Source organism: Chlorocebus sabaeus, chromosome 25 (assembly GCF_047675955.1).
Source record: "Chlorocebus sabaeus isolate Y175 chromosome 25, mChlSab1.0.hap1, whole genome shotgun sequence".
In the NCBI taxonomy this organism is placed as follows: domain Eukaryota; kingdom Metazoa; phylum Chordata; class Mammalia; order Primates; family Cercopithecidae; genus Chlorocebus; species Chlorocebus sabaeus.
In genome coordinates, this window is record NC_132928.1 from 81408500 (window position 1) to 81428293 (window position 19794).

The 19794-nt window shown below is 39.6% G+C and overlaps 1 protein-coding gene across 5 annotated transcripts in view; it reads right to left on the reverse strand.

Moving 5' to 3' along the window:
* AKT3 (AKT serine/threonine kinase 3) overlaps positions 1–19794 on the reverse strand; it is a 359827-nt gene that overhangs the window by 9713 nt on the left and 330320 nt on the right. For all 5 annotated transcript variants that reach the window (XM_007989958.3, XM_007989955.3, XM_073011887.1 and 2 more), the window contains one exon: positions 3111–3213. In XM_007989958.3, coding sequence (XP_007988149.1) covers positions 3111–3213 — 103 coding nt within the window. The remainder of the gene's footprint in view (positions 1–3110; positions 3214–19794) is intronic.

Sequence of the window (19794 nt, forward strand, 5' to 3'; positions counted from 1 at the left end):
GATTAATGAAGCCAAGGAACTAGGTTCAAATTATGTTCTAGAAACTGTGCTGGGGGACTTCTAACACTTTCTAACATTTCAGTCTCATTTCAGAAGTCCTAGAAATTGAGCAATAAAATGCAAACTAACGACAAATTCTCATCAGGACAAGTGCCCCGTGGGTGTGGTGTAAGGAATAAGGCAGGTAAGATGAATTTCGCAGAGATTCTGGTCCTTGAAAGCTAGGGCTTTGAAATTCAAGTCAATCACGAAAAAATAACTGACTAAGAGGCATATACAACAGTTTCTAATTGACCTTATTTGTAACCAAATCTATTTTGATTTGCTCTGGTCTTTCCAGTCCCACATTTCCGAGCACAGCATTAGTTGGCCCTGTCCGCCGGCCCTCCACTATGCCAGCCCTCCACTACGCCGCTCCTGCAGCCAGGTGCTCGCTGGGTTGGGCCTATGGTCCCCCGAAATGGACTGGACCACAGCACACAGTAATACTATGGACTAACCAATCTGGTGCTTGAGCAGAATTGAAAATAGGGTGATTCAAATTTGCAGAACTCTCAGTGCCTCTCCTAAATTTCTCAGGCACATAGGAGGACAAAAACAGGCCACCGAGAGAGTATCAGCCCTGCTCCCCGCTTTTGCAGTGGACAAAGTGACCGGCCATCGCCCAGAGCTGTAAGGGGCAGAGGCAGGACATAAGACGGGTTCCCCAGGTCTGAGTCCTGGGCTTTTTCAGCCTCACTCTGGGTCCCAAATTGGGATTTCACTTTTAGCTTTCTGAAGTAAAATATCTACTCCTGATATGTTAGAGCCTTCCTATTTCTACGACTTCCAAAATAACGTATTTACTTGCTCTAAAGAGTGTGCAAATGCCAAATGCTCTATTTAAGAATAGAAACTTTCTCAAAGAGGCTGAGACTGAGGACAGAGACCTGTCAGGACCTTCCCAATGTCTGCTTTGGACATTCAGAGGGGAGGCAAACCTGGGTGTCCTCCCAGCTCTGAAGTTCCTAGGCCCTCACCATATTCTGTTTATTTATGCACCTAACAAGTATTATTGCATACACACACTGTGCCAGGCATCTAACCAGGAGCTTGGGCTCACAACGAATGAGACAAACTAGATCCTTCCTCTCCAACCCACTGCACATTAGTGGTAGAAAGAGACACTAAGCAAACAAACAGAAAAATACCAGCAAGTAAAGGTGCCAGTGTAGAGAATGAAGGGTGGGAGGGAGTGTTGTCAGACTGATGTTCTTCAGACTAGGAGGTCAAAGAAGGTTCTCTGATGGAATGACATGCAAGCTTAGAGCTGAAGGACAAGAAGGAGCCGTCCATGTAAGATCAGGGAACAGCATTCCAGGCATGGACACCATAAATACCGTACCCAGAGCCTGAGGCATGGTGACCTGTGGCATGTTCAAGGTGTGGCTGGAACCCAGGGACAGTGGGAGAAGATGCAGCAGGAAGAGATCAGAGAAGTGGACAGAGCCCAGATCAGTCAGTGCTGTGCAAACCAGTGTGAGCAAATTGGATTTAGAGTGCAATGGAATGGCACTGGAAGGTTTTAAGCAGAGGAATGGTGTGGTCTGATTACAGTTAGGATTATATCCAAATGAAAGGGCCTAGCAAAGGCTCTATGGCAGGAACTGCCCATGGGCGGATCCAAAAACTCACTGGTGTTACCCAGCATTTTGGAAAATTCTAATGCCACAGTCCATGCTGGGGACAGAGGCCAAGGCCTATGCCCATTATTTCTACTCAGCCCTGAGCTACTTGCCCATGACTCCACAGGCTTTCCAACACTGTCTGTCAGTGACTCTTAGTGATTCTAAAATTCTAGCAATGGCACAAGACTGAGTGGAAACTCTGCCTCACCACAGGATAGACCATGAGTAGCTCACTTCAATGTATTGGTATTTCACAACTTAGACTGGACATCGGTCAAGTTGGTAAGCCCTGCTCCCTGACTATGGCTGATCCAACTTCAGGACCTGGAGCACCTTAACTTTATGTGAATCTAAAGAAAGAAAAGCACACACACACAATTATATCTTCACTTTCAGGGTGTTCACAGTCCCCTTGTCGCCAGACCATGGTCCCCATATTAAGACCTCTTGGCCCACATAACCCCTTGTTTGCCTCTTGACAGGAGAATCTGTCACCTGTGACCATGTTGGGCACAGCATTAGCCTCCAACCTCCCCTCTCCCGGACACTGAGTCCACATCAGCACTATTGATGAATCTGCTTCCGAAAAAGGAATGAGAAGAGAAGACATATAGGAAAGGAATCGAAAAGAAAAGGAGAGAAAAACTATGATGTGAACCAAAAAATGTGTGACTTGAAGCATCCTTGCAGCCCTCCAAATATTGCCCCGAAACACAATCGTATTCGCATTCCTAAGTTAGTGATGATACACACAGACCTCTGTCAGCATGAAAATGTTTATCAATTATGTCTGATCACCTTTTCCCTCATTACAGCTCCACTGATTTATGGTATTTCTCTAAGTGTGAGACATACTAATGTATATGAATTGACTTGAAGTGGTACATGAACACCTAGTTTTCATAAATATGTAATTTATATGTATCCAAAAGAACCAGCAAACTAAATTATGTCCTCACAGATAATGCTATTTAAGAGAAAGCCAAGTAAAAAGGAGTGACTCTAAGTGAATTTTAAAACTATTAAGTAAGTAGGAGGCCAAAATTGGCAAAATTCTGAAGGTGATGTGGGAATGAACGAAGTCTAGGAAAGAGAGGAGTCTCTATTTCACAGTCCTTTCAGTTGGTGTCAAAAGAATCTATTGGAGAACGGTAAGGAAGGGCTAGTCTGTAATTTCATCTACAATTTCTCTATATATAATTAATCCTACCCAGAAAAGCATTTCTTGCAGTCCTTTGATATTACCTGTCTTTTGATATTTCCACTGGGAACTCAATGTTCTTCAATTCAATTCAATATTCAATATTCTTAAATAGAATGGAGTAAGTCACTGTGGAATTTGATCTTGAAAATATCAGATGAGTTTTTAGAAGACTGTTTTCTTCAATTACATTAGAAGAAATTATATTAGAAATTTATCAATTGCCTTCTAAATTTACTTACATTTTTCAGGTGGTGTTATTGTAATAGTCTGAGCTGTAAATTCTTCATCAAAATATCTAGTATCTGTCTCAGATGTTACTTGAGGTTTAAAAGGAGGTACAAGCTGTAAAAAGAAAGAAAAAGAGTTTTATTAACTGATTTCAATTCAGGAAAATTCCTTTCTGGGAAAAATGCAGAGAGCACGTAGTTAAATGAACAGAACAAAAGTCTACAATGCTGAGTCGCTGTGTAAGGGGGACATGGTATTTGGCTTCCCAGTCAATAGTCTAAACAAACCGGTAGGTAATTGGTGGTTCTGTATAAAATCTAATGGATCACGAAAAACAACAAAGGAAAACCACAGAATAGGAGAGGGATTTGAAAAATCTGTCCTGGTTTTTTCCCCCAATAACAAACATACATGCAAAACCATATTGACAGGGAGCAGTGTGCCAGGATGTGGGCTCCTCTCCGGGCAGCCTCTTTCTAGTACTAGCTGAAGAAGGTATTAATAAAGATACAACTTAATAATACAGCTACCACCAGGGTAGAGACGAGAGTGCTGCCTTTCCCTTCGTAAAGAACTACAACTTTGGACTTTGCTAAGAATTTGCTGATAGGAAGTGGGCATCGATGCCCGCCCTGCTCTGGAAAAGGGTTTCTTGACAGCCCCTGCAGTTACACGCAAATTTTTGCCCACAGCTTTCATCAGATCCTCAAAGGGGACCACAACCCAGAAGAGATTAAGAGTAGCTCCTCTGGGATTGACAGGGCAGGAATCATCTCATTCAAGTTGCACCTGTGGCAGGCATGGGGGTGGCGGAGGCGGGGGTGGAAGGAAAGTCTTGGGCTACCGGAGGTTTCAGGAGCCGGAGCCCTGTGAACCTCTGCTGGTTGGGAGGGAGAAGAAACTAACATGAGGCTTCTGCTTCTCAGGGCTCTAGCCTGAAGGGATAGGTGGAACCCACAGGTTCCTTCTAGCACAGGATGCCCAGAGCCAGAGCATTAGGGTCAGAGTATGTGCTCTGCAGAGCATCATTCAGAACAGGGGATGCTGCTTTAGAATACGGTTCTCATGGGGATAGGAACATGGCAAACAGAATGACAGAAATCAGCATGTTTTATAAAAATTTTACAGAAACAAATACACATTTGGCTTGAGATCAGTGCATTTTCCCACTCTTTCTGTCACCAAATTTATGTTAAATAATAAGGCGAAATCTTTAAATTATTCTCTAGACAGAACTATATTTTTAAGAATCGTGGGATGAGCAGAATTAAAAGCAGGTTTTCAAAATAAAGGACCACATTTCAGTTTATGGTGCATGCTACAAAGCATTCCTAATCTCTTCTTTTTAAAATTCTTTGTTTGCCCCCAGCACACAGCTATTCTAAGGTCTTCATGACTGTCAAGCTTTGAGGATGAACCAACTCTACATTCCACTGATCAGCTGGTAATGGCTACTAATCCCTGACCTGAAACAAACTCCTCTGCTAGTGGTAAGCAGAGCCTGCCATGGTGCCAGACCAAGTTTCTTTCTAGCTGCTCTGCTGGCTCCCTGGACATGAGCAAGCAGGTCACTCCACTGCTAGAAACCCTCCCTCTGACTCTCGGGCTACGTGCACTGTCTTCACCAGCATCACATATCACATGCACATGCACGGGGATCACCAGAGGCGACAGAGGCTGGAACGGTTTTGTTTTTTTTTTTTTTAAGAAAACCCAGGGGTAATTGCCCCTATCTGACAGGAAACTGGAAGACTGGAATTCTGGTTGGGTTTTTCTGATTTACTATTCTACAGATGTTCACAAAATAGGTCTTTATCCTTCCAATCAAAAGTTAACCACAAGAAATTCCTGTGGCTGGAATCGGCTTCTCTTGGGCACTAGGAGTAAGTTTTGCTTACCTCTGCTCCCCCCTTTTCATCTGGTTCTTTGTGATGTCAGAAATTTAAATTTACCTTCAAGTTAGGGGAAACTTGTCCTTTTAGATGAGAGAATGATCACCTGTAACTTTAACAAACTGAAACCTATCTTAACAGTTTTCAAAAGATTACAGGAGAGCTTAAAATAGTCTCTGTTTCAAATGCCACATGTACTGAGGACTTTCCTGACCATCTTCTTATATTAAACAGCTATCTCCCCCTCACTTTCTATCTTCACATTGCTTTTTCTTCAAGACTTTGCAACATCTGATACACAGGCACGTATACCACATATGATATACGTAGATTTGTTTGTTACTGTCAATGTCATCATCAATAAAATATAAGTTCCACAAGGGCAAGGACTTTTAAAAAAGTTTATTGATGAGTAATTAACATACACTAAACAGCCCAGGTTAAGAATATACAACTTGGGCTGGGTGTGGCAGTGTGTGCCTGTAGTCCCAGCTACTTGGGAGGCTGAGGTGGAAGGATCACTTCAGCCCAGGAGGCAGAGGTTGCAGTGAGCCAAGATTATGCCATTGCACTTCAACCCAGCCTGGGCAAAAGAGTAAAACCCTCTCAAAAAAAAGAAAGAAAAAAGAAAAACAGGCAGCTGATATGTTTTGACATATGTATATACCCATGAAACTGTCACCAAAATCAACATGGTGAAAACATCTACCACTTTAAACATCGTCTTGTGCCCATGTGTGCTTCCATCCTCCCATCCCCTGCAGGCCATGACTGGCATACTTTCTGCCATAACTGACTTGCTTGTATGTTTAAGAATTTTATGCAAATGGATCATATAGTATGTACCCTTTGTCTGTCTCGTTCATTTAGCATGATTACTTTGATATTCATCCATGTCACCACAGTTATCAACAGTTTGCCCACTTTGCTGGGTGATATTTCAGTACACAGACGTATCACAATTGACCCACTCATCTGTCAACGAACATCGGGGCTGTTTCCAGGTTGGGGCACTTACAAACAAAATTGCTATTAACTTTTATGTCCAAGTCTTTGTGTAGACATATGATTTAATTTAGAACAAATACTAAGGAGTGGAATGGCTGGGCCACATGGTAGATATACATTTGACTTTTCCAGAAACTGTCAAATTGTTTTCCTTTATGTTAAAAAACAATTCTAATTCCTAATTCACTCAGAGCGTTTCATTTTTTGTTTAAATAAATTTTTAAAAGGATGAGTTTTTCTTGATTTTTTTTTTTGCATCATTTGATATAATCATTTCCTTCTTACTCTGTTAATAGGTGAACTATAGTGATTGGTTTTGAATGTTAAATCAATCTTATATTCCTAGAATAGACCACATTGGTAGTGGTTCTTTGTATCTATTGTTAGATTTAATTTGCTAAAATTAAACTAAACATTTTAGCATATATGTTCATTAAGAATATTGGTCTATAGCATTCTTTTAAAAATCTCTTTGCAGGCCAGGCGTGGTGGCTCAGGCCTGTAATCCCAGCACTTAGGCAGAGGCAGGCAGATCACGAGGTCAGGATATCGAGACCATCCTGGCTAACACGGTGAAATCTCCGTCTCTACTAAAAATACAAAAAATTAGCCGGGTATGGTGGCGGGCGCCTGTAGTCCCAGCTACTCAGGAAAATGGCGTGAACCCGGGAGGCGGAGACTGCCATGAGCTGAGATGGTGCCACTGCACTCCAGTCTGGGCGACAGAGTCTGAGACAGTCTGAGACAGTCTGAGACAGACTCTGTCTCAAAAAAAAAAAAAAAAAATCTCTTTGCATACTGATGTCAAGTTAGTACGTGCCTCACAGAACGAACTGAGAAATATTCTCTTATCTTCAATTTTCTGGAATAATTTGTATAGAATTGATAATATTCCTTAAATGTTTGGTAGACTTCATTGGTGAAAATATGTGGGTCTGGTGTCTTTGTCAGAAGGATCTTAACCACAATTATAATTTCTTTAGTAGGTACAAGGCTATCCATGACATCTATTTCTTCTTGGTAATTTGTATCTTTCAAGATATGTGTCCATTTTAGCCACAAAGTTGAATTTATTGGCATAAAGTTATACATAATGTTTCTATATTATCCACTTAATACCAATATAATCTGTAGCAGTGTCAACGTTTATTATTTGTCTTCCCACTTTTCTATTCAGTCGGGTGAGAAATACATCCATTTTAATGATCTTCTCAAAAGCCCAGTTTTTCTTTCATCAATTTTCTCTATGATTTTTTGTTTCTGTTTCATCGATTGCTATCCCAATCTTTATTTCCTTTGTTCTGTTTACACTGCATTTAATTTGTTCTTGTTTTTATAATTCCTTTTTTGTCTTTCTTAGAGACAAAATCTGACTCCGTCACCCAGGCTGGAGTATAGTGGTGTGATCATAGTTCACTGAAGCTTCAAACTCCTGGCCTCAAGCAATCCTCCTGCCTCAGCCTCCTGAGTAGCTACGACCACAGGTGCGCACCAGTATGCCCAGCTAATATTTTATTATTCAGAGATGGGATCTCACGATGTTGTCCAGACTAGTCTAGAACTCCTCTACCTTGGCCTTCAAAAGTACTGAGTATAGTTGTGAGCTACTGTGCCCAGTCCTAGTTTCTTTTTTTTTTTTTTTTTTTTTTTATTTTTTTGAGACGGAGTCTTGCTCTGTAGCCCGGACTGGAGTGCAGTGGCCGGATCTCAGCTCACTGCAAGCTCCGCCTCCCGGGTTCACGCCATTCTCCTGCCTCAGCCTCCGGAGTAGCTGGGACTACAGGTGCCCGCCACCTCGCCCGGCTAGTTTTTTGTATTTTTAGTAGAGACGGGGTTTCACCGTGTTAGCCAGGATGGTCTCGATCTCCTGACCTCGTGATCCACCCGTCTCGGCCTCCCTAAGTGCTGGGATTACAGGCTTGAGCCACCACGCCCGGCCATAGTTTCTTAACATAGAAGCTAAGGTCATTAATCTTACACTTTTCTTCTTTTCTAATATTTAAAAATATCTTTTAGTACTATAAATTTTATTTAGTACTATAAAGTATTGCTTTGGCTGTATATCACAGCTAAACATGTTGTGTTTTCATTTTCAGTCCATTCAAAATACTTTCTAATTTCCCTTTGATTTCTTCTTTGATCCATGGATTATTTAGTATTTAGTTTCCAAGAACTTGGGGATTTTCCATATATCTTTCTGTGTCTTTTTAATTTCATTTCCTTCAAAGAGAATATGTTTTACAGTACCTAAATCCTTTAAAATTCATGGAGTTGTTTTGCTCAACATATGGTAGACTGTGGTAAATGATCTGTGACCTTGAGAAAAATAAGTGTTCTTATGTTGTTGGGTAGCGTGTTTCATAAATGTCAATTAGATCAAGCTGATTGATAGTATTGCCCAAGCTGTCTATAATCTTACCAATTTCTCTTCAATTGCTGTATCAATTATTTGAAGATGGGTATTGAAACATCTAATAGTAATTGTAAATTTGTCTATTTTTCCTTATAGTTATATTAGTTTTTGCTTCATATATTTTGAAGTTTTGTTATTAGATGCATAACTAAGATGGTTAATACTTCTTGATGAAATGACTCCCTTAATTATTATGAAACAATCCTCCTTTTCTCCAGCAATATTACTTGCTTTGAAATCTACTTTGTATGATTTAATATAGCACTCTAGTTTTCTTTTGATTAGGGTGAGCATAGTGTATAATTTTCTGTTCTATTACTTCTAATCTACTTATATCTCACATTTAAAATTGATTTCTTATAAGCAGCATATAGGTAGTTCTTGCTTTTTACCAAGTCTAATCTCTGTCTTTCAATTGTGGTGTTTAGAACATTTACATTTAATGTGATTATTGATATAATTAAGATTAAATTTACCATCTTGCTATTTGTTTCCCACTTGTCTCATCTGGAACTTTGTGTTGCACTAATGTGATATTCCCAACCCCTAAAACAGTCTTTGCCACATAGCAGCATTCAACAATATTTGCAGAATAAATGAATCAATCACTAAATCTTGGAGTGGAGTAAGATGTCAGTGAGCACGTAGCATATCTTTTTAGAGATTAGGAAATTAAAGCTGACACTGGTTAAATGGCTTGCCAAAAATTATACAAATAAGAACTGGAGTGGCAAAAACCTAGGTCTCTTGATCTCAAGGTCTTTTTACTGTAGCATTTACAATGTGAAGGCTTTGAATGAAAACTACTTTTGCTTTTGATTGTTTCTCTACAAATTAGTCAGTCAAGATATTCATTCTGGGAAGCATTATTCCCCCTTCCACTCCCCCTTTCCCTGAAGGTGAAGACAACTCAGTGTAATATAAACATTTGTAGAGGAAGCAAAGACCCTACATTATGTATATGGGGAATGTCATGGGGTAGGGCTTGTAAAAGACTGCCTCAGTACGGTTGGGCGTGGTGGCTCACGCCTGTAATCCCAGCACTTTGGGAGTCTGAGGCAGGCAGATCAGGAGTTTGAGACCAGACTGGCCAACATGGTGAAACCCCGTCTCTATTAAAAATATAAAGATTAGCTGGGTGTAGTGGCACATGCCTGTAGTCCCAGCTACTTGGGAGGCTGAGGCAGGAGAATCGCTGGAACCTGGGAGGCAGAGGTTGCAGTGAGCTGAGATTGTGCCATTGCACCCCAGCCTGGGTGACAGAGCAAGACTCCGACAAAAAAAAAAAAAAATTGCCACAGTACTTGAACAGAAGCAGTCCCGTAAAAATCATCAGGATGCCCCAACTTTAGATTTCATTACAAATTTCTAGAATATATAATATTCCTGAGTAGTCTTCATAAAGTTTATGGAAAATGTGTATTATGAAAAAACCATGCACAGATTTCAAAAAATTTCTGCACCAAAATTAACTCACGTTAACTTGTTATAACATGTCTGTACAGGATCAAGTTTGGGGCACTAAGAAGGACAAGACGTCAGTTTGGAAAGAGCCCCTGTAAGAGCAACATGAATTCTAAAATCGAAGTAAGAACAAACATTAAATTCGTGGTGAAGCTTGAGTGGAAGAATGATTAAATCACTGATGCTTTATGAAAAGTTATGGGAAGTATGCCCCAAATAAATCAGCAGTCTAAAAATGGGTAACTTATTTTAAAAAGGGACAAGACAATGTGGAAGATGAAGCCCGCAGCGACAGACCATCCACGTCAATTTGCAAGGGAAAAATTAATCTTGTTTGTGCCCTAATTCAAGACGACCAGTGATTAACAGCAGAAACAATAGCCAATACCATAGACATCTCATCTGGTTCTGCTTACAGAATTCTGACTGAAAAATTTAAGTTGAGCAAACTTTCCACTCGATGGGGGCCAAAACCATTGCATCCAGATCGGCCGTAGACAAGAGCAGAACTTTCAATGGAAATTTTAAACAAGTGGAATAAAGATCCTGAAGCATGTCTTTGAAGAATTGTAACAGGAGTTGAAACATGGTTCTATCAGTATAATCCTCAAGATAAAGCAATGGGTATGAAGAAGTGGCAATGGTCCAGTCAAAGCAATATTGGACAGGTCAAGGGCAAAGGTCATGGCAATAGTCTTTTGGGTGCTCAAGGCATTTTGCTTATTGAGTTTCTGGAGGGCCAGAGAATGATAACACCTGATTATAAGCACTTGGAGAAAGTTAGCCAAAGCTTTAGCAGAAATACTTCCAGGAAAGCTTCACCAGAGAGTCCTCCTCCACCAGCATAATGCTCCTGCTTAATTCCTCTCATTAAACAGGGGTAATTTCATGAGCTTTCATGGGAAACCATTAGGCATCCACCTTACAGTCCTGATTTGGCTCCTTCTGACTTATTTTTCCCCTAAACTTAAAAAAGCTTTTAAAGAGAACTAGTTTTTCTTCACTTAAAGACTGCACTGACATATAGGTAAATTACCAGGACGTTCAGCTCTTTAGGGATGAACTAACTAGCTGGTATCATGGCTTACAAAAGTATCTTGAACTTGATGGAGCTTATGTTGAGAAATAAAGTTTATATTTTCTGTTTTTATCTTTTAATACCATTTTCCATGAACTTTTTGAAGTCCCCTCATATTTACTTTAAATAATAGCTGAACAAATTTCAAATATTATATTATTATAGGTTGAAATGTGTCCCTCCAAAATTAGTATGTTTAAGCCCTAACCCCAAGTACCTCAAAATGTGACTCTATCTGGAGATAAGGCCTTTAAAAAAGTAACTGCATTAAAATGAGATATAAGGGTGTGTCTTAACTCAATCTGGTATCTTTACAAGAAGAGGAAATTTGGACACACAAGTAGACACACTAAGGAAAAACCACATGAAGACACAGGAAGAAGACGGCCTTCTGCAAGCCAAGGAAAGACACCTCAGAAGAAACTAACCCTGCCTGTACCTTGATCTTGGACTTTAGCCAGAAATGTGAGAAAACGAATTTCTGTTGTTTAAACCACCCAGTCTGTGGTATTTTGTTCTAGCAGCCCTAGCACATTAATACATTAATTTCCTATTTCAGCTTTAAACCAGAATCTTCATCTCTTCTTTTTCTCTAACCACATCTCTCAAAACATTTCTGTATCAACAGAATGTAAATTCCCATTTAGAAAGGATAGTCATAAATATGTCTGTAAATCTCAGCTACTTTTATGGATCAACTCAATGAATAGCTATAGTGTCATTAACTGCAAACAACGTATTTTTCTGACAAACGCACTAAACTTGAAACAAATCTTTATTTGAAAAACAATTTGCTTTCAGAAAATGTACTATCCAGTGATCTTAAACAAGATGATAAAGTTTGTGGGTTCAAGATATCAATTTCATTTCAATGGAAATATGCAACTTGAAGTCCATATGGTGACAGCAAAGTTGAAGCACCCTAGATCCTTTCCACACTGATCTTTTATCAAATTTTAAATGTTATGAAATCACTCTACCATCTACTATCTTCCTAAAAGTGTCAATGAAAGAACAGAGAGAATTTTCTGAAGGTTGTTAGAGTAAGTCACATTTTGTATTTCTGGTATGGCTGGAATGACCACACGAGGGTATACGTGAACACCAAGGTCTCTGAAGGTAAGAGACTCCACAGACCTTTCTTAGCAACAGGTCACGTGCTACTATCAGATATCTATATTCTTTCTTCTATTGTTCCTTCCAGGTGCTTAAGAAATAGAGTGGAGAACTTGAAACTTTCTGGGGCAGCTGATGTAGACAGTGATTATGGTATCTTAATTGCCTTAACAACTGTGGTTATTTCCACCACTTTGTGTTGGCTTATAGGGTTCAAAATCAGCGAAAATAGATGTTTGCTGTAAAGAACTGCCAACACTATTGCATGTTTAGATCTCCTAGAGATAGTAATCTGGTGCTGTAATTTTCACTTCTCTGAAACAACACGAGAAAGTAGCCAATCATAGGTGGAGATTCTGGTTTATTTAATTTCTATTAAATACTGGCTTCATGCTTTGTGTATATGTAGGTGTGCACATAGTGGAAAAGCAGGAGTATAAAAGAGGATTTATTTCTAACAAAACTAATGGATATATGGCATACATTATTTAGTTACATTGTATGCTAAGCTGTGCCATACCAGTGAATTCTTCTTGACATAAAACTAGACACGATATTATATTTCATTTTTACAAAACTACACAGTAATAATTGAAGCTCAAGCTGTTAATCTTGTGCCTATATAAAATGTACCAAGGGGCCCAAGGTATATAACAAATTAATATACCACTATTGTATCATAATAGACCTGCCAAAATGAGTACTTTAGCTATAAAAGACATTAAATGTTTAATTAATACACCTGCTTTCCTTGCTGGAATTCTGAAGCGTTTGTTAACACATGATATGAATGATTTGCATTACTTTAAAAAGTAATCCCCAGAAATTGGAACTTGTATTTTCTTTTCGGTGATACATTTTTCTCATTCAAAAATAACTTCATAAGCACTCATCCTACTGATTGTAGGTCTATGCACAGGTGATGTTATTCACAAATATCTATAGCTATGATACATTATTTGAAGATCTGTTATATCTGGAGAGGATTCACCTATAAATTACAATAAAAGAGCTCTTATTAGTGAAACACTGGGAGCCTTTTTAAAAGGCATGAGAGGGGAACAAAAATACTTTGCATTAGTAGTGTTTCTGGACAAGTTGCATCTATTCTAACTATCGGAACTTCACTAACAGCCTAGTGAAACAATCTACTTTCTCCCTTCTTCAGCTGATTTTATAGGCACTGTCCAACATCAGCAGTGTGGCAGCCATTAATCACTATTTCTCATGAGAAATATTCAAGAACATGAGCAAAAGTTGAATAAGTATGTAAACTGGGGAGAAATGACATAAAGGCAATTTCCAACTTACAAGCTAATTTTGTTATAAAAGCCTATATAGGGAAGGCTGGGCACAGTGGCTCACATCTATAATTCCAACAATGTGGGAGGCCAAGATGGGCAGATCACTTGAGGCCAGGAGTTCAAGACTAGCCTGAGTAACACAGAGAGACTCCATCTCTACAAAAAAAATTTTAAAATTACCCAGGTATGGTAGCACATGCCTGTGATCCCAGCTACTTGGGAGGCTGAGGTGGAAGGCTGAGGGTGAAGTGAGCTGTGATTGCACCACTGCACTCCCCTGGGTGACAGAGAGAGACCCTGGCTCAAAAATTAAAAAAAGAAAAGAAAAAAAGAAAAATGCAGCCTACATATAAACTGGAAAAAACTTGGGACCTGTTTCAATAGACACACACACATACACACAAAGGCTATATAATGTAGGTAGGTAACGACGCAGTAACATTAAGGTCTATTAAACCAGAAATATATAAAAATATAATACTAAAGCTTCTAACAAGTATCTATTATTTTTATAGAGAAATTCATATTATATTTCTGTAAAGATGATGTAACCAAGACCCCCCCCGCTCTCTGTCCAGGTTCTAGCACTGACAGCCACAGCCACTCTCTTAACACCACATCAGATGAATGCTGGAGAGACCCAGTGACAGGGAGCGTTTGGGTTGGGGGATGAATTTGTGGTGAGAAGGAAAGACAGGGACTTTAAAAGCTGAGGAGGAAGAGGTAGAAGTTCAATTTGAGGCACGGGGCAGGCAGCTATTTCTATGTTCGGCAAGGAAGCTACTGGGGAAAAGAACCCGTATTTATCCGGAGCTACTATGCCCAGACGCTGTCCTAATTGACTGAATGCGGGAAACCAACTGGAATTTTATGAAGGACACAGAAGATGCAAGCTATGTTTTGAAGCTCTGGCTCCAAAAAGGGGTAACAGAATAGCAAGGGGGGCAGATGAGGTTCTAAACACACACACACACACACACACACACACACACACACACACACACACACACACACACACATACACACCCCTTTCAGAAACCAATTGGATATCCAAGGCTTCCCTTGCAGGTGTGTACTGGGCAGCTAAACATCAGAACAGGAACAGGCAAAGAAATCACAAGGAGTACTTCCTGTTAGCCTGGTAAACTCTCAAACAGGACTTTAAATGATCTGAAATACTCTATTCCCTAAAAAGAAAAAATAAGTATGTTTTTTGAGCATCTCTTCAATGTGTCTTTACATAAATGACAAAATAGTCACACTGAAAATATTCTTACAGATCTAGTCCAATCCCCTCATTTTAAGATGAAAACACTGAGGCCCTAAATATTCATACTAAAGTCATCCTAAAGCATCACAATATCAACTACCGCCCAATTAATTTTAACCCAATCCCAACTGCAGCCTCTGTAACAGGTCCTTTACTCTTAAAATCTGGGTCAGGCAACCTCTGAAATACTTCTATCACCTCTGAAACACAACCCACATCACATGAAAATGTAAATCGCCTGCTTATTTATGTCTCTTCTTCTAAACTGTAAGCAACTTGAAGACAGGGACTTTATCTTAGCTATCTTTGCAACGCTAGCTGTTGGCATAATACTTACCACAAACTACAGTTTGTGGTTGCTTAATGACAGGGATCTCTTCTGAGAAATGCATGTTAGGTGACTGTGTCATTGTCAAACATCATGGAGTGTACTTATATACAAGCCTTGATGGTGTAACCTACAACACACCTAGGCCATATGGGATGGCCTTCTGCCCCTAGGCTACAACCCTGTACATGCTACAGTGCTGAATACGGTAGGCAACTGTAACACAATGGTAAGCATTTGTGTATCTAAATGTAGAAAAAGTACGGTAAAAATATGCTATTATAATCTTATGGAACCACTGTGGTATATGCGGTGTGTTGACTGAAGCATCGTCATGTTGTGCATGACTTAATAGATAAGCACTAAATATTTAGTGAGTAAACACAATAAAATCTTCACAGGAGGTTCTTTGGTGTTTTGGCCATTGATGCCTACTCACCAGGCGTCAGCCTCTGCTGACTCCTGAACCATGCATGCACAGGGCAGCCTCCAAGCTCCCTAGTGAAGTCTAAAAGGCATTGTCAAAAGGTAATGAAATTACACGTTCTCTAAAAAGAGGTCTGAATTTGTGACTGAGAATTGGGACAAAAGAGAAGGGGAACAGCCATGAATTATGTTTTGGCTGCACTGAACTAACCATAACATTCACTGGTAATTCACACTGTTTAAATAAGCTCTCTCACACAAGCTCTTGAGAATGTCGCACAAATGTGAATCTGTGAGATATTTCCTTGCATGAATACAAAACATTGCTGTGTCACATGAAGAAAAGGTGTACATCTGGCATGCAATAATGCATAATTAAGAACAAATACTCAGTTTCACTTCCAGTCATGGTCAAGCAGCTCCAATTGGATTAACCCTCCTGCATGTAACTGTAACCTCAGGAAAAAAACATGAAAACAATCTAAGGGTTCTGGGAAGCAACTGAAAACAGGTAGGTATTAAAGGGGAGGTAGGCATTACGAATAAGGAACGGTACCAAATGAATTTCTCATTTTTATGGCTTTTGGCCTGAAGGTGGGCCCCAGCTTATGCCATTTAGGGTAAAAATCTTAAATCAGACACCCACAGTTCTACTGCCATGAACGATCAGAGGACAGAGCTTGAACAAGTACAGCAGCTTTAAAGTGAGGGAGGTGAAATTCCAGAAAAGAGGCAGCCAAAGAGAAAAAGCCCTAAACCTTCAGTAGAAAATCTCCCCAAACCTCTGCTGGCTCCTAAACCACACATGCACAGGGCAGGCTCCAAGCTCCCTCGTGAAGTCTAAATAAACCAACCTGAAATCTTAACCCACTGGAAAAAAGAAAGCGTTTGCAGTTTGAGTTCATCCATGATGACTGACCTAGGAAAATACAAAATTCAGTATCTTTGCTGCAACCTAACCGAATTCAGAGGCACAACATGCCAGTCACAATGCCCAGGATCCATTCCAAAATGACTCAGCATTAAAAAAAAAAAAAAAAAAAAAAGGAAACAGAACCCATACACTAGAAAAAGATATCAAAGGAAACTGATGCTCTGATGATCTCATGTTGAAATTAGTAGACAAAGATTTTAAAGCGACTTTATAATTATCTTCAGTGACGTAAAGTAAAATATGTTCATGAGTAAAAAGGTTGAAAATCTCAGCAGAGACACAGAAACTATTAGGAAAAGGACCAAATGGAAAAACCTAAAATAAAAAAAAAATAAAATATCTGAAATAAGTAATTCTCCCTATGGGCTTAGAGCACACTGGAGATTATGTAAGAGTCAGTACACTTGATATACCAGCAGAGATTATTATCCAATTTGAATAGCACAGGAAAATAATATGAAAAAACAAACAGAACTTTATACGTTTTGGACAACTTCCAAAAGTGAGAAGAAGAGAGAGAGAGAGAGAAGGAATGGGAGAGGGGAGGGGAGGGGGGAGGGGAGGAGAGAAGGAGAAGAGGAGGAGTATGGAGAGGAGGGGGAGAGGATGGAGAGGAGGGGGAGAGGATGGAGAGGAGGAGGGGAGGAGGAGGAGGGAGGAGGAGGAGGGAGGAGAGGGGAGGAGGGAGGAGGAGAGGGGAGGAGGGAGGAGGAGGAGGAGAAGAGATAGATAATAAGACAGAAAATATATTTCAAGAAATAATGGCTAAAAGTTTTCCAAAGTTAAAGAAGGATATGCAAGAAATTTAAAAAGCTCAGGCAACTCCAAGCAGAATAAATAGAAAACCTCACCTAAACACATTATAGTCAAAAGGCTTAGAACCAGAGTCTGTCACGGTTCCATGAGAGAAGCACAACTACTCTGTGTGTGTGTGAAGACATTACAGGGAATTGAATTTACCTGATTATGGGAGCTAGTTGTGTTGTCTCTGTAAGGCTGTTGTCTCCAAGTTCACTGCTGGGGTTTGATGTCCATAGGACAGTAAGTCGAGAAGGGAAGATACAAGCAAAGCCAGGACAGGAAAGATGAAATGAAATCTAGAAGCACAAGCTGGAGCCCAGGAGGATAGACTGAAACCCCGTGTTAATTCGTACTGCCTGACCTTGCTGGTGTGGATATCCTGCAAAAGCTGGGACCTTCATCATGGAACTAAACACACACCCCAGCCCAGAAGGAGGCTCCAAGGCTAACAGGATGCAGGAGGAGGTAGAGCTGATGCAGGCCTGACCACTGTCACGTGACAATAAGATGGTCTAGGAGACAACATGAATGAGCTACAAAATGGCTGTTCCTTCACGTCTATCCTCCAGGTCTCCTGTGAGAATCTTAAATAGCAAAGGGAATCCTGGGAAATGTGGCTCAGTCTAGTCAACTGACATATTACAAAGCCATCACACAAACAAAAATATCTTGAAAACAGTCAGTGAAATATACCATATAACTTCCAAGGAAGAAATATTTAAATATGTACTCACTAAACTATCAACTCACAATTTTATATTCAGTAAAAATATCCTTTAAGAATGAAGGCAAAATAAAGACATCATCCCATAAAAGAAAACAAATTTTTTTGCCAGCTGCACTACAAAAAATGGTTAAAAAAAAAAAAAAAAAAAAAAAAAAAGACTGAATGGGAATTTTTCCAGAAGAAAACATGTATCTTCAAGAAAAAAATGAAGAAATGAAAGTGTTCTGAAATTAGACAGCGGTGATGGTTGCACAAGTCTGTCAAGACCCTAAAAACCATGGAAGTGTATACTTTAAAGGGTGAATTATCTCAATAAAAAATTAACAAAACAACAACATTGGAAATAGCAAATATCTAAGAAAATAATAAATACTAAGAGTCCTAACTTAGAATCTGGGACAGATATGAAGATTAATCTTCAAATAGAAACACAGATGTTTAATGAATAAACCAAAACACTTAAAATTAATAGAGTAAGGTCTGGAAGATTCACTTAGGCCCGTTCAGAGGAGACATTATTTCATTGAGGGCTCTCTGTGCCTTGCACATGACAGATAAAAATATTACTTAATCAGTTGCCATCCCATTGAAATGAGTATCAACCAAGTGACCAAGATAAACTATAAAGTACCTAAATTACTCTCTAGAGGCAAGATTTTTCTTCTTTTCTGAAGGAAATCTCTGAAGTAGGAATGCAGTAAGTATTAAGATCCATTTCACCATAAGCCAAACATTCTAAATCAATCTTCCTGGAATACCTCTTAAATCTTTTCTAAGTTGTGCTTTATATAATACTTATATAATTATGTTTTATAATCATTATAATTTTTTCTTTCAAGGAACAAAGCTTTAGCAGTCAGCGTAAAATTGAGCTTTGGGATTTTCAACCTCAGCTGGGCCTCCAGCAATCTATACCTCTTCACTGGTCCCTACTTGGGTTTCTCTCTAGCTCCCTCTGAGCCTCTCCCTACATGTGACAGTCACTGTCTTAAAATTTCTAATATCAACCATAAAACATTCTTCTCACTCTTAATAAGAAGGCAGAACTTCTGCCATAAAGATGGTGGGACTTATACCTATAGTCCCAGCTATTCGGGAGGATCCCGTAAGGCCAGGAATTCGAGGCTGCAGTGAGCTGTGATCGTGCCACTGCACTCCAGCCTGGGCATTACAACAAGACCCCATCTCTTAAAACACACACATACACACACACAGAGAGAGAGAGACAGAGAGAGAGAAATTGAGGCCTTCATTCAGGAACTACCATAACTTTCTGACTAAATGCTTATAAACACATCTGCTCTGGTGGGCATCTTACTTCTTTCCAATTGATGTCACTACAAGGGTATCCCACCTTTCTATAGGTTAGCTATGCTTCAGAGACCTTACATTGTTTTCTGTATTTATTCACTTTACATCTCACTATCTGTATGTTTTTATCTTAAATATTACTTTTTTCTATGTAGCTCCAATTTTACACTCCCGTTTAGATCATTCCCCTGAGTATGAAATAAATATCACCCATTCTATGTGTTCCCTTTAGCTACTGCTCCTTCTTTCTTTACTCTTCAATTTTCTCTATTTTTTAAATTTTAGATTGAGTGGCACACATGTAGGTTTGTTATATAGGAAAACTGCATGTCTTGGGTGGGGTTTGGTGTACGTGTCGTTCCATCACCCAGATAATAAGCACAGTACCTGGTAGGTAATTTTTTGATCTTCACCTTCCTCCTGCCCTCCACCTTCAAGTAGGCCCTGGTGTCTGCTCTTCCTCTCTTTGTGTTGATATGTACTCAATGTTTAGCTCCCACTTATAAGTGAGAACATGCGGGATTTTGTTTTCTGTTCCTGTGTTAGTTTGCTTAGGCTTATGGCCTCCAGCTCCATCTGTTTTGCTGCAAAGGACATGATCGTGTTCTTTTTGATGACTGCAT